This window comes from Rhincodon typus, chromosome 1 (genome assembly GCF_021869965.1).
Source record: "Rhincodon typus isolate 14 chromosome 1, sRhiTyp1.1, whole genome shotgun sequence".
Taxonomy (NCBI): domain Eukaryota; kingdom Metazoa; phylum Chordata; class Chondrichthyes; order Orectolobiformes; family Rhincodontidae; genus Rhincodon; species Rhincodon typus.
Genome location: NC_063332.1, coordinates 150,311,141 through 150,325,815, shown reverse-complemented (window position 1 = coordinate 150,325,815; position 14,675 = coordinate 150,311,141). Strand labels below are relative to the sequence as shown.

At 38.5% G+C, this 14,675-nt stretch overlaps 1 protein-coding gene across 1 annotated transcript in view; it reads right to left on the bottom strand.

Annotated features, from left to right (window-relative positions):
• The window catches only part of LOC109934529 (La ribonucleoprotein 1B), a 192,131-nt gene that overhangs the window by 20,201 nt on the left and 157,255 nt on the right, over positions 1-14,675 (bottom strand). Inside the window, exons 21-22 of the mRNA XM_048609725.1 lie at positions 9,981-10,153; positions 2,101-2,454 (exon numbers count right to left, since the gene is read on the bottom strand). Of these exons, the coding sequence (XP_048465682.1) occupies positions 2,101-2,454; positions 9,981-10,153 (527 nt within the window). The remainder of the gene's footprint in view (positions 1-2,100; positions 2,455-9,980; positions 10,154-14,675) is intronic.

Below are 14,675 nucleotides of genomic sequence, written 5' to 3'. Positions count from 1 at the left end.
TCAAGTGATCAACTAAAAGCAAAATACTGTCCATGATGAAAATTTACAAAAGAAAAAATATTGGAGAAGTTCAGCAAGTCTGGCAGCATCTGTGCAGAGAGAAACAGTTAATGCTTCAAGTCTGACATGACTTCTGCAGAACTAAAAGTTCCGAAAGAGTCATAAAACTCAATGTCAACTCTTTCTCTCCCACAAGATACCACTAGACTGGCTGAGTTTCTCCTGCATTTTCTGGTTTTACCTCATGCTATCCATTCAATTCAAGAGAACCACAAAGCCAAGAAGGAAAATGACCAACTTAAAAAGAAAAGAAATGACTGCAATTCTTGCATCTCACTTCTTTTGAACCTCATTGGCCACAGATATCAAGTTTCAATCTCTTTGCTCTTATGGATTTGGCTACAATCGCATCAGGAGATGAAAAGGAGATGTAACATTGCATGTAATGATGAATTGCAGAGGTTGTCAACCAGGTCACTGCGTCACTTGCTCCTTCTCAAAAAAGGAGAAGCAATAGGAACCAGGAAACCAGCAAACCTATCAACTATAATGATCAAAATTTCCAAATTAGATACAGTACATATTGTCCAGTGGCAATTATGACAGCAAGTAGTTACTGCATCTATAAAGGCATTTACATTTACATACAATTAAATGCAATGCAACATATTTAAGGAAGATAAAGAGCAAATCATGGAATGATGTGAGCTAATCTTAGTCAAAGTGACTGATGCAACTAAAATACTCTTAAATTCTACGCTGTCATTTAAAACATTACCCACAACTGAAGCCCGAAAGAAATTTAGGCCAAGAAAGCCTTGTTCAATGTTTACGAACAAAAAAATTGCAAACATCTTTTAACAAAAATTCAACCTCCAAATTGTTGACTTAGGACAGACCTACAAACTTCTCCTCTTACCTCCTTCCCAGTGACATAACTGGAATGATTCAATTCACTTTATTGCAAATTATATTCCAGTGCAGATGGAATGGACATGGGAGCCAATCTAAAAGAGATGTAACCTAAAGCCATGGCATGGCAAACAAACTATTGCTACTCACTATGATAATTCCATATCCTGAATTTTTTTTGGTATATTCATAATTAGGTGCATTACAGCTGATTTCCGATGGAACTAAGAATAAAACATGGCATAATGACATTGCAGCAATGCTCATTTTTTCATTATATTTCAGAACTTCACAAACAGAAGTAAAAAAAAAAAAAAAATCACCTCAAAACTTTCCAAAACGCTTTACACATTTCAAATTACCTTGTAGCAACATAACTATTAGTAGTCAAATATGGCAATCATTAATATCTCAACTCAATGAATAATCACTTTATGGCGACATGAACTCAGGGGAGAAAAGTTTGTGAAGGCACTGAGCAGTTCGCTGCTTCAGAGGTAGCCCACTTTAACAACTCATTTAAGAAACCATCAATTTCCACACTTAGGTACAAACAGCAGACAGCAAATTACAGGTGCCAAGTTCAAATTGAATATCCAATTCAGTAGGCTGTTTTATTCAATAAACTTCATTCTCACTAATCAAAGACAAAGACAATGTGGAGAAATGAAAGACATGGGCTTAATAATCCTCAAACTTTGCAACATATACTCGATTCTTCTTCACATCAGTATTCCACAATTGGTCCATTTAAAAGTTAACTAAGTATTTCTTTTGAACTGATTTTATATTTCAGTATTTCTTTCATATCTTTACATGCCAATTGTTCTCAATATTCCTATCATACAAAGCCCAAACAATTGGTTTTAGCTGCAATATCTCACTGGACAAGTTTCAAACAGAGATATAAACTTTAAGGGAAACGTATATAAAAGGAAAACATGCCAAAAAAAATTTGTATATATTGACCAACAACTGAAAATCCTATATCACTGAAAAAGTGATTTTTTAACCCATTTTATGGTATGCTCAGCTCACCATTTACCAGTTAGAATCCAGCACAATAACTGGTTTGAATAGAAGGGCACATTAATTTGATGGTCCTTTAAATGAGACAACCATATCACTATGCACCGATATAGGTCTCTGACCAAAGATTAAGATGATCTACACCAGTCTGTAACTCACCTTTATTGTTGAATATTCTGGCCCATTTTCTTCCATCCAAAGGTCTTGCTCATAGTAATATAAACCATCATTGATAGCCTTTGCAAGCTCTGTTGAAATTTTTGCTCGGGAAACATGATTCCCTGTACGGTCACCACCCGGGTGTTTGCGCAGGTGAGGAGGAGTCTGAGTCACAATCAAGATCTTGTTCACATCACGATCATCAATTTCATAATCTGAATCATCATCTGACCAATCTGTGAAAGTATTCTTGCGTCCTTCTATCTGCTCCATTTCTTCATCAAACATGAAATCCAATTCCTCCTGCTCCTCTTGTTCCTGTTTGAGCACTTGAGGTTTGAGTGACTCATGTTCCTACAAATCAGCAAAATCACATAATTAAATGGTTTATAAAATAATAAAACTTAATTATTGCTTGGTACAGCAAAACAAAATTGGTGTATCTTGATATTTTCTAATGAACCTGTTCAAAGGCATTACACATCTCTGGAGCAGATGGGACTTCGACCAGGCCCTCTTGGCTCAAAGGTAGACACACAACCGCTACACAAGAACCCTTTGGTTTATGTTGAAGAGTACAAATCTCAGCTGCTTTTGCATGGACCACTCACTGTTCAATTTATACTGCAGTTTAACCATGTAGAGCTGATGTCTTTTGCAGCAGGTGCAATGATTTACTCAGTTGCACTAAGGTTGAGGGACTGTAATTAAATGGAGGAAACACTTGGGGGATTGCTCTTGCACCAGAGAGCATAAAAACAGATTTAATATGTTGATCAAAGGTTGGTTTTCATTGAGAAAAGGATTGTTAACCAGAAGACAGAGTTAAAATATAAGCTAAAAGAGGAGGCTGAAGAAAATCTTTGCAGGAAATGACCTAGGAGATTGTACTGCCTGACAATGGAAAAGAAGATTTAACAGTAATTTTCAAAAGGCATTTAGACAAATACTTGAAGGAGAAACTGCAGAGATAGGAGGAAGGAGCCAGAGTTGGACTAATCAGATAGCTTTTCCAAGAATCAGTGCAGGCATTAGTTAAATGGAATACTCTGCAAATCTGTGACCATACATTTCCAAGATGGACAATCGCCATTAAATTCACCATTGGGTAACTGCAACAGGTCACTCATCAATTTCTCCAGAATAGATCATGATCAAAAAATATTATACATGCATACATAAAGATCTCTAACATTGCAAAGTTACTCAAGACATTTCACAGAAAAAGAAATCCCTATGTGGATGTGCAAGGCCTTGAAGAGGTGATGGTTTTGAAACACCTTAAAAAGCAGAGAAATTTGGCAAAAGAGAAAAATTTTCTTTGACAAGAGAGGAAGAATTAAATGGAAAAAATTCCATCTGAATTGAGATGCTGCAATGATTGCAATTGTTACATCTTGAATGGCAAGCACAAGCTGTAAACTTTTAAGTCACAAGAGTTACACGAATGGATCCAGGAAAGAGAAACTTTAGTTATCAGGATAGACTCAATTTCTTCAGTCTATTCTCCTTGGAGATAAGATGGCCGAGAGGACATTTGATAGAGATTTTGTAAATCATGAGCTGGCTGGTGAGATTAGATCAGGAGAAGCTGTTTCTGTTCATAATAAGCACAAGAGGCATAGATTTCAGATGACGTATGAAAAAAATCAAGGACAATGTCAGAAAATGTTTTTCACTCAGCAACTAGTTAGGTTATGGAATGCCCTATGTCTTAATTGTGACCATTCACTAGGATAGAATGAGTACACAAGAGGAGAAGGCAGGAGATTGGCACAGGTAATGTTGCTCATTTGTAGAGCTGGTGCAAGTATCATAGGCTGAATGACCGCCACCTTTGCTGCAACAATTCTGTGGTTGAGTGTTGCAGATATTGAAGATAATTGACAAGACCCTGAGAATTGTATTAAATTAAAAAGTCATGGAACAACAATTTTGAATGCAAACATTAGAATTCAAGCTTTGATTTAAGTGATAACTGTTCTTTACTCAGCACTCTCATAGTAGGGTTTGTTTTTAAATTAACACTAGTGCACAGAGTTAATACCAAACAAAAAAATTCATTCAATGCAGCTGTGGTCTATAACAGCAAGTCTACTTCCATCCAACAACAAATCTATTTCCATCAAATATTAATGCTGAACGTAGGCCTGCTTACTGAAATTTGTGAACATGTTTTACAACTGGTATAACGCAGCACTGTTAGCAAAATCTTTTCATGTAAACAAGATAAGAGCATAATAAAAGTGGAAGTAAGGTTATGATAGCAAAAACCTTTGATTAACATAACCAATTAGATAGTGTGATTGGGCAACCTTGTTTTATTCTGAATAGAAGAGCTATACTTGACGGACCAAGTGAACTCTAAACAGTTACGTTTATCTTAAAACAATAAAATTGTCAGTTTTCAGTAAATACAGAATGTAATCAGAAGTGTACAACTTCAGGGATGTAACCTGCGAAGAGGTTTTTTTAACAAAATGATATCATGTCTCCTGTGATGGAAAGCTATGACACAGACCCACCAATCTACAAACTCGGAAGTCTTTAGTGCCCAATTTGTCTGAATTGCTTACTCAAATTTATTACCTGTATGTTTCAGTTGTTCAAGAACAGGTTTAAGTTTTGTTGAATGCTTCACACTTTTTGAACATTTCATTCTCCTAGTTTCCTGGTGTTCACGCTTTAAATAGTCTTATTTGTTTTGCTTTTATATTATTTCTTTGCTATAGCAGGCTTTAAAACTCAACGTTAAGAGTTTTGAATCTGAAGCTCAATTTGTTGACTTGAAGGCAGTCATTGAACAAGGGTTTCAGTTACCGTGGGGGCAAGGCCAATCTTTCAAAGACCTTGGAGGGGAAAGAGGTCAGAAAGCAATAAGTCGAGTAGAGATCACAAGTAGGCATCTTGAAGACAGAAAGGAGGATATAATGTTAGCTGGAAAACAAACAACACTTCTGCAGAAAGGGGGCATGAAAGACATTATGAAATGTTTGAATATGGAAATGTACTTTAATGAATGGGGGAATTGAAGCAGCAAAAGGTGGATCTCTGAAGATAAGCTTCATGCCAGCTGAGAATGATGTATCTGGTTGAATCCCACCTTCAAACCTTGGTTCCTTAGACCTTGGCACATTGGTATAATATTCATATTTTTTAAAAAATGCCATGAGGGTTTCTGCCCCCATCTTTTCAGGCAATGTTTTCCAGATTGTCATCTTCCTTTGATGAAAAAACCCTACTTTCTTCCAATCCTATCACTTGACATCCACACCCTCTTTCCACTGACCTTGACAATGGAACTAAGATCATCCTATTCACTAATTACAGCCTTCATTTAAATCTTCCCTTAGCCTCCTCTGTTCCAAAGGAAACAAACTCAACCCAACCAATCTTTCCTAAAATTTTCCATTCCTGCCAAAATCCTGGTTAAACTTTTCAATATCCTTTTAAGTAATCACATATTTCCTACAATGCTAGAAATCAGCTAGAACTGCATATTTGCTCGAGCTGTGACCTAACAATTTATACAGATCTAGCACAATCTCCCTAATATTATACTGTGGATTATGGCTAGTAAAAAAAAAGATATTTATTCACTGTGCCTTCTTAACAATCTTCTCAACTAATTTCATGTCTGTTTCTCTCTACTTCAAAATCCTAACATTTACATGTGTTCTTTGCCTGGTTTGTCCTTGCCAAATGCATTACAACAACTTCTTCCAGATGAATTGTACTTGCGATCTTTCTAGCCACCTGGCTAGTCTACTGATATTCTCCTACAGCCTACTGCTTTCTTCTTCACTATCAACTACATGGATTATCTTATGTACCTGATTAAAGATGTTTGCATTCTCCCACAAACAAATCTGAAGTACTGATACAGAACATGACAGCAAGGGGTCCAAGTACTGCACCCAATTGGAAATGGCCTTCCTGTCATAAAACAAGTAGCTGATCGTAACCTTTTGCTTTTGCTACTGAGGCAATTTTTGGTCCAACTTGTCACTTTTTTTGTGGATCTTTATCAGTTTTTATTTTTGAGGAGTGAAGCCATGTGGAATCTCATCAGAAGTCTTGCTAAAATTTATGTAGACAATAAAACCTCGCTGACCTCCGTGTTACTTCCACAAAGATCTCAATGCAGTTAGGTAGACCTGATCACCCCTCAACAAATCTATAAACACTGTCCTCAATTAATTGGTGACTCTCAATTATGATTACAGGTATTTCTGCTATGACACCCATTTCGTTAATGCAAACTGCCTGAAACGTGACTGATGAATACTGGATGCTATTTGGATAACAAATTTTCTGCTGTACCATCTATAGTGGTTTCCCTATAATACAATTTTCTATAGCACAAGGTCACACAAGAACGCAACTATGGCGTTATAAGAGAAATACCTTGTAGAATGCTTGAATTGTTTGTCAAGGTCAGAAGTCACACAAGGTTACAGTTCAACAGATTTATTTGAAATCACAAGCCCTCATGAGTACTGCTCCTTCGTCAAGTGATTTCACTTCAGTCCAATACCATCACCTACACATCAAATTGTTTGTGATTTACTCCGTACGGAGGGTAACCTAACCTGCCTATGTTTACCCATACTGTCTTCTTCTATCTCTAAATAACAATACAATGTTAGCAGTCTTCTAGCACCATGCTTGCATCTAAACCAGATTTGAAAAGGGGTCACAGCTACTCATTTTTTTTTTTGCTTCTGTCAGGAACCCGGGGCATATTTCATCCAGGGAGACAACTTCCTACAGTCGTAGGTGCCAAGCACCTCAATACTTCCTACTCTGCTATGTTTTTTGCATCTTTAATACCTCTCAGATACAAATTTCTGCTTTCTCCCAAGTCTTTTGTGAAAACTGTCCCAAAGTGTTCACTAAGAACCACACTGAATTCTTCCATCTCCACACAAGTCACCATATTGCTCTCCAATTGGACCTATTCCTCGGTTATCCTCTTGCTTTCTGCGTATTTATAAAGACATATTTGGGTTTTCCTTAATTTCGTTTGCCAATAATTTTTATGTCTATCTTTGCCTTCATATTTTCCTTTAGGAATACACCCCCACATTTTTTAAACTGAGGATTTCTGAAGTACTAAATTCTTGACTTCTGATATACACTTCCTTCCCTGTTATATCTTACTCTGTATACTCAATATATACCGGGGTCTAGATTTGCGAATTCCAAACATTTTCTTTCAGGGAACACATTTGTTCTGAAGACTCTGAAATTCTCATGAGTCTAAACTCAAAATGTTTAAAGGGGCTTATTTTTGTAATTTGGTAAAATGGTGAATCACAGGCAGACTTCAGGAAAGCTAATTATAATCAATTAACTACATAATTAATAGAGTAATATCATCTTCAATAGCACCATTGACCAAGATTGAAGGATGAAAATATGAATTAATTCAATTACTTTTTACATCAAGGTGATGTCAAATTAAGGTCCTGCCGCCCATGATGTTGAAGCATTTTGAGCACCTCAATTGAAAGCCCCAGGAAACATGCCATCTACCAGCTTTTTCAGCAGACCTCCAGGTTACCATATACTCCCTGTAGCTAGCAAAATGGGTCCTCCGAAATCCACAATATTGTTGGCACAGATTCAGTACATTGAACAACAGTGCAGGGAATGGAAAGGAGACATTTGGAAGCATCATGTAACAGTAAACAATAATTTTATTCATGGAGAATCTGCATTGACCAACAGATTCTCTTAATTGGTCACCATTCATTCGTAAGGCTCACAGTCATCATACCGGTTTTGTGCAATTGAAATCTTTAGCCTACTAATATGGAACAAACCAAAACAGTGCTTTAAAAAGAGTTACACATGGCTTACTTTCCATGAATGTACCAGCACCCCTTGTCCACAGAAGGCCAGCAACGAGTGATTCTCAGATTGTTTCTTAAATAGATGAAGGGAGAAAGAAGTAGTGAAGAGAGATGGAAGACCGGAGGCTTTATGAACAAACAAGTGAGAAATTAATGATTTTACATGAGGGAAAGGAGATGTTGCCTGTCAGAAGGAAGGAAATAGCAAGTACACAGCAGTGGCATAATGACAGGGAGAGCAAGAGGGAGATGGGGGAAGAGACGCAGGAAATGGAAATTGCACCAAAGGAACAAAGTAGATTGGACGCGAATAATCATTAAGTGCCACAAAATTCAATAAATAATTTCATAAGTGTCCACTGTATTGTGGCACACTGATCCAGTTCACTGGTTGAAACCAAGATTAGCATTCCTATGTTACAGCAAATGAAGTAGAGAATTAACAAAAAATAAAACACCATTTTCAATTTAACTGACAAATTTTATCAAATTGTTACATAAATGATAGTGTAAATTATGATTAATGACTACAGAATTGCTAAAATAATGTTTTGCAATTAAGATGTTAACTGAAAATTCAAGACAGGAAACTAAGTGGCCAACAGGTTGTCTTGCAATCTCAAGAGCCTGTGCTTATATGAATAGCAATGTCCTCTAAAAATGTCAAGCATTCCTATTTGAAATGAGCTTAGCTTGTTTCAAAATGCCTAACTCAAAATACAAACTGTTGGTAATTGTGCACCATAGACAAAATTCAGAGTGTGGTAAATACAAAATATTACACTGGTACATGAGCATATTTAACACTGATAAAAGTAGAAGAGTTATCCCCTATTATTAAAGGTGGATTCTCCTACTGCAGAAATTAGCCACTGGCAAAAATGCTTTTCCATTAACTAAATCTCTGGTTACAGTCTAAACCAGACATATGCAAGGGTTGTTCAATATACACTGCACCCTTCATGGCCAAAATTAGTCAGGGAAAACAGAGCAAACAAAAGCATCAATCTTTGAGACTTAAGTGCAACTTAGAAGAGAGATGGGAAATCAGGGCCATTCTGTAGAACAGCCTACATTACCCTAGATAATGGAATGTTAAATAGGTCACAGAAGCTTAAGGCAGCCATTCAGCCTATCATCATCATAATATCCCTACAGTGTGGAAACAGGCCATTCGGTTCAACAAATCCACACTGACTCTCTGAAGAGCATCCCACCCACACTCACTCCCCTACCTGATCCCTGCAGTTCCAATGGCTAATCTACCTAACCTACACATTGCTGGACACTATGGACAATTTAGTATGGCCAATCCACCTAACCTGCATAACTTTGGACTGTGGAAGGAAACTGGAGCACCCAGAAGACATGGGAAGAATGTGTAAATTCCACACAGGCAGTCACCCAAGGCTGAAATTGAACCTGGGGTCCCTGGCTCAGTGATGCTAACCATGGAGCCACTGTGCTGCCTGTTTCTAAAATGAAAGCGAGAAACTATCAAGTCTGCCTTGCCATTCAATGAAATCACAGCCTGACCTGATAATTTTCAATTTCACTTTCAGGAAGATGGGGTTGGAGAGGAGAGAAGGAAAGGTTTCAGAAACCTATAGAATTCAAGGATGAGGTAGATGCGAGAGGGATGTTCCTGATGGTGCGGGAGTCCAGAACCAGGGTCACTGTCTAAGGATACGTGATAAACTATTTAGGACTGATGTGCAGAGATGTCTTCACCCAGTGTGTGCAGAATTCACTATCACAGAAAGCAATCGAGGCTGAAATATACTATAATTTTAACAACTAGTTGTACGATCAGCCATGATCATAACGAATAGTGAAGCAGGCTCAAAAAAAAAAAAGGGCCAAATGTCCTACTCCTGCTATTTTCTAATGTTTCATGTTGATTCATCTCTGATGTCAATTACAATATATGGCATACAAATGACAGTTTTGGCACCAAAAGATCTAACATTAAATTAGTTCGTAATAAATATATTTTGTAGTTAGGAGAATGAAAATGTATACCTTCGGATTCAGTTGTGATGGACGATGTCTTTTCTTCACTTCTATCCAAGAATCAGATTCCAGATCAGGCAAACTTGTCGAAAGTCCCTTAGATACTGTCTGAAGGTTGTTGGCTTCAGCATTTTTCTTTGCATCAACAGGACTTCCTACCCTTGGGGAGCTAGGAGCAGATTCTGAAAGTCACAAAATACAAAATATATTTTAAAATAAATGTCCATGCCACATTACATATGATCACAACTGCACAATTTACAGTTTATAAACAGACATTTGGCAGATCTATGTCAGTGTTGCAATCCACATTGGTGGCCTCACATTTCATGACTTCAACGTTGTATCCCACTGCTCCTTGCTCTTTCAAATATACAATCGTCTCAACTGTTTAAGTACTGCCTGCTTCAGCCATTCTTTTTGAAAAGTTCCAGGTTCCCACCACTCAATGTGACTATTTCAGATTTATGCCTCCTTGTTTAATACTCACCAATAAGTGAACACCTGTCAACAATTTGTATTTATAGGACATTTCTAAAATTCCCCCAAAGTGAGTGGCAAAACAATTATCATAAAATCAGGCATCAAGCTGCATTAGGTGATATTGACAGATGATGAAACTTTTGGTCAAAACAGGTGGGTTTTAAGCCATTTCAAGACAGCACAGGTGCTTTGGGGTGGGGCAGAGATGGAAAAGCAAAAGAGAGCGGGTGTCAGATATAGGTGTAAGCAGCAGATAAGTCAGAACTGAGGAACACAGTCAGCTGTAGTTGGAATAGGCATCCCTTGACATGTAGTTGGCTCACATCAGATTTAAGATTTAGGATGGTGGCAATGTCAACATCAGGCAGATAAGGAGAAAGACAGAATCAGTGGCAGGGATGAATGGCTTTGGTCTTCCCAATAATTATCTAGAATAAAAGGTCAAACAATGAAACAGTGGAAGGGTGGAAAAGCATTTGGGTGTGATAAAGTTGAATGCGCGCATTTAATATTTTAAAAAAACTGGTTTATGGGATGAAGTATCACTGGCAATTCCAGTATTGTTGCCCATCCCTAATTTTGCTGAAGGTGATGTGTTGGGCTGCCTCCTTGAAACGCTGCACACCTAAACCGAGTGGACTGCAGAGTGCTGTAAAGAACAAACTTCCAAGTTTTGACCTAGTGACCATGGAGGAACAGTGGGATAATTCCAAGTGAGGATAGTATCCAGCTTGGTGAAATAACAGGCAATGCTGTTCGCATGTTCTCTGATGTCCTCATCCTTCTATAGGTCATCGGCTTGGAAGATGTTGCCAGAAAGGTTTTGGTGGATTATTACAGTGAATATTGATAGTACATACACCACTGAGAACCAATGTTGGAGGGAGTAAATGTTTGTGGAAATGTCAACAATCAAGTGGGCTGTTTTGACCTGATTGGTATCAGGGTTGTCAAGCCTTGTTGGAACTATGTACATTCAGGATTATGAAGGATTTTCCAACACACTTCTAATCTGTGCCTTGTAAACGGTGACAGGCTTTGGAGTCAAGAGATGGTGTTCTCCACAGAATCATCAGCCTCTGATGTCTTGTTGCAGCCACCCATATTTATGTGGTGTGGGGTCATGGTGGGGAGTTCAGCAACAGTAATACTGTTGAGTGTCAACACAATTTTGATTGATTCTTGTTGGTGATGGTTATTGCTCGACACCTAGGAGGCACAAACATGACTTCCCATTCATCAGCCAATGCCCAAGTCTTCTGCATATGGACACTGACTACTTCGGCACCAAAGGAGTTGCAGATGGCACTGACTTGATATCAGCAAACATATCCACTTTGACTTTCGACGTGGATGGAAGGCTAATGATGCAACAGTTTAAGATGGCTCGGCTTGGGCATTACCCGGAGAAAAATCTTGTTGTGTAAACTGGCACTGTGCTTTCAGATGTTCCATCACCAAAGAGCATTGCGCACATGGGTGAGGGCTGAGGACAGATTCTTGGAGCATAGAGATACGGATGGTGAAGAAAAAATAGAAACAATTGCAAGATTGTCAGGAATGGCATGTTTGTGTAGTTCCATTCAGATAGACAACAGTGAAGGAGCTGAACAGCATTACGTAGTCAATGATATCAAAGGCTGAAGATATGCTTAGAGTGATTATTTTGACCATATAATGTGTCAAGGGTGATTTTAAGAGCCAGTTTAGTCATGCAGCAGGTGTAGAAATCTGATTAGAATAATTCAAATGTGAAATTACAAGTAAGAGAGACATAGGTTTGGGAAGTACTAACATATCCCAGTTGTTGAGAATTAAGGGGTGTTAGTTTGCATGGATAGAGCGATTTTCTTTTGTTGCAAAAGGAAGTGTTTTGGAAGTAAATGTGAAGGAAGGCACCCTAAATGACAGAGCCAACATCAATTAACCTAAGAGGCAGAATGGGAAGTTGGATTGTCAGCAGTTTAATGGGATTAGGCAGGAGATGAGCAAATTTAGTTTGGCAAACTCCACGAGGGAAGATAGGAAAAAATAAATTCGACAAAGATGCAATTTCCAGACTCGGCCCTTAGACAGGAATTTGCTCAACAAGCTGGGGAAGTGGCAGAAACTGCTGATCAGACAGCTGCAATTTAATGGCAAAAAAACTGCCTAAGTTCATAACACAGAGCAAAATTTTAAACAGATCTCTTTTCTACAGCAACAGCTTCACAGTTAAAGCACTCTGTAATCAATGTATAAGCAACATTGAGTGCATAGGTCATAGCAAGAAGTTTTGAAGTAGAGTGTTTTTGTGGCACAGTGGAAGTTTCCTTACCACTAGGCTAGGAAACCCAGGTTCAAGTCCCACTTGCTCCAGAGCTGTGTAATAACATCTCCGAACAGACCAAGCAGAAAATTTGGGAAGTTTTGAAGTTGGTCAGAGTAAAAATTTGGGGTGAAAAGGGGATTTTCCCCCCCCCCCTTTACTCATTCATAGGATGATAGCGTCACTGGTTAAACAGCATTTATTGCCCATTCCTAATTGCTGTGGGTCTGGAGTCACATGTAGTCCAGATCAGATAAGAATGGCAGTTTCCTTCCCTAAAGGACATTAGTGAACCAGATGGATTTTTCCAATAATCAACAATGAATTCATGGTCATCATTAGATCCTTAATTCCAGATATTTATTGAATTCAAATTCCACCACCTGCCATGGCGAGATTTGAACCAGAGTCCCCAGAACATTATCTGGGTCTCTGGATTAACAGTCCAGCGATAATACCACTAGGCCATCACCTCCCCTTTAAGATGTCCTTCTTTCTGCCATTAACACTGATGCATAAACTTGAGGCTGCGAATACAGTGGCAGAGTTAAACAGTACGAGAGCATCAAGCAGAAGCAGACCCGCAGGCAACAAAAAAAGCAGCTCACGAAGTGGCATCATAACCAGCCAAGTGTTCAGCAGTGCAGTTAAAGAATTATTGCTAAATGTTTTCAAGATGTTAATTAAAAAAAAAATAGCTTCAAGCTGACAATCAGTAAATAATCATAATCTAACATATGGTAGACCAGGTTGTCTCACTAAAGTACAGTACGTGAAAGTTGGTACTTAACAGCAAGACCCATCCTGATCAAGAAAGCTGTGATTTGTTTACTTGGAGGTCAGATATTTCATTTTACTACTTCATGTGTTGCAGGCCTTGCTGGATAAGCTAGCATTTAGCCCCTAAGTGCCTGGAGATGGTGGCCTTCTTCAATTGCTGCAGTCCTTGGGCTGTCAGGGCACTTTACAGAGTGAATTCCAGGATTTTGAATCAAGTGACAGTGACAGAATGATAATTACAGATTCAAGTTAGGATGGTGCTAGGCTTGGCAGGGACATGCAGTTGGTGTTATTCCCATGCACCTGCTGCTCACGTTCTTCTCGGTAGTAGAGGTTTGATATTAGGAAGGTGCTGCTGGAGGATGCTTGGTGAGTTAGTGCAGTGCATCTTCCAGATGGTACACGTTATGGTAGTCATGACAGGACTGAATTTTGAAGACAGTGGATGAGGTTCCAATCAAGCAGGATTCTATGTCCTGGATATATGAAGTTTTTTTGAGAATTGTTGGAGTTGCACTCGACACAATCGGAGAGCATTTCATCATATTCCTGATTTGTGCCCTGTGGATCGCAGACAGGCATTGGAAAGGCACAAGAAGAGTCACTCACTACAGAAATCCTAGCCTCCAATATGCTCTTGTAGCCACAGTATTTCTATGGTTAGTTGAATTACTGGTCAATTATAGCCCCCAGGAGGTCGATAGTGGGGGATTCAACAATGGAATGCCATTGAACATCAAGGATTGATGGTCAGATTTTCTCGTTGACAATGATCATTGCCTGACACTTGTGGCTAGCCTGGATGTTGTCTACATCTTGCTGCATATGGATGTGGATTAATTCACTATCCGAGGAATTTCAAATGGTACTGGACATTGAGCAAAAAAAAAAAAAAAAAAATCAGTGAATCCCCATTTTTGACCACATGATGGAGGGAAGTTAATTAATGAAGCAGTTAAAAGATGGTTGGGCCTGGGAGATGGAATCACTAACATATTGCAAATAATCAATTGGAAAACATGGGCGATTTACTGGTGGTGGTTAATGAAAAAACATTCAAATGTATGCAAGAACACCTCTGGATATAGCAAAAGATAAAAAAAGTAAACACTAACACAAGGGAGGGAAAGGAG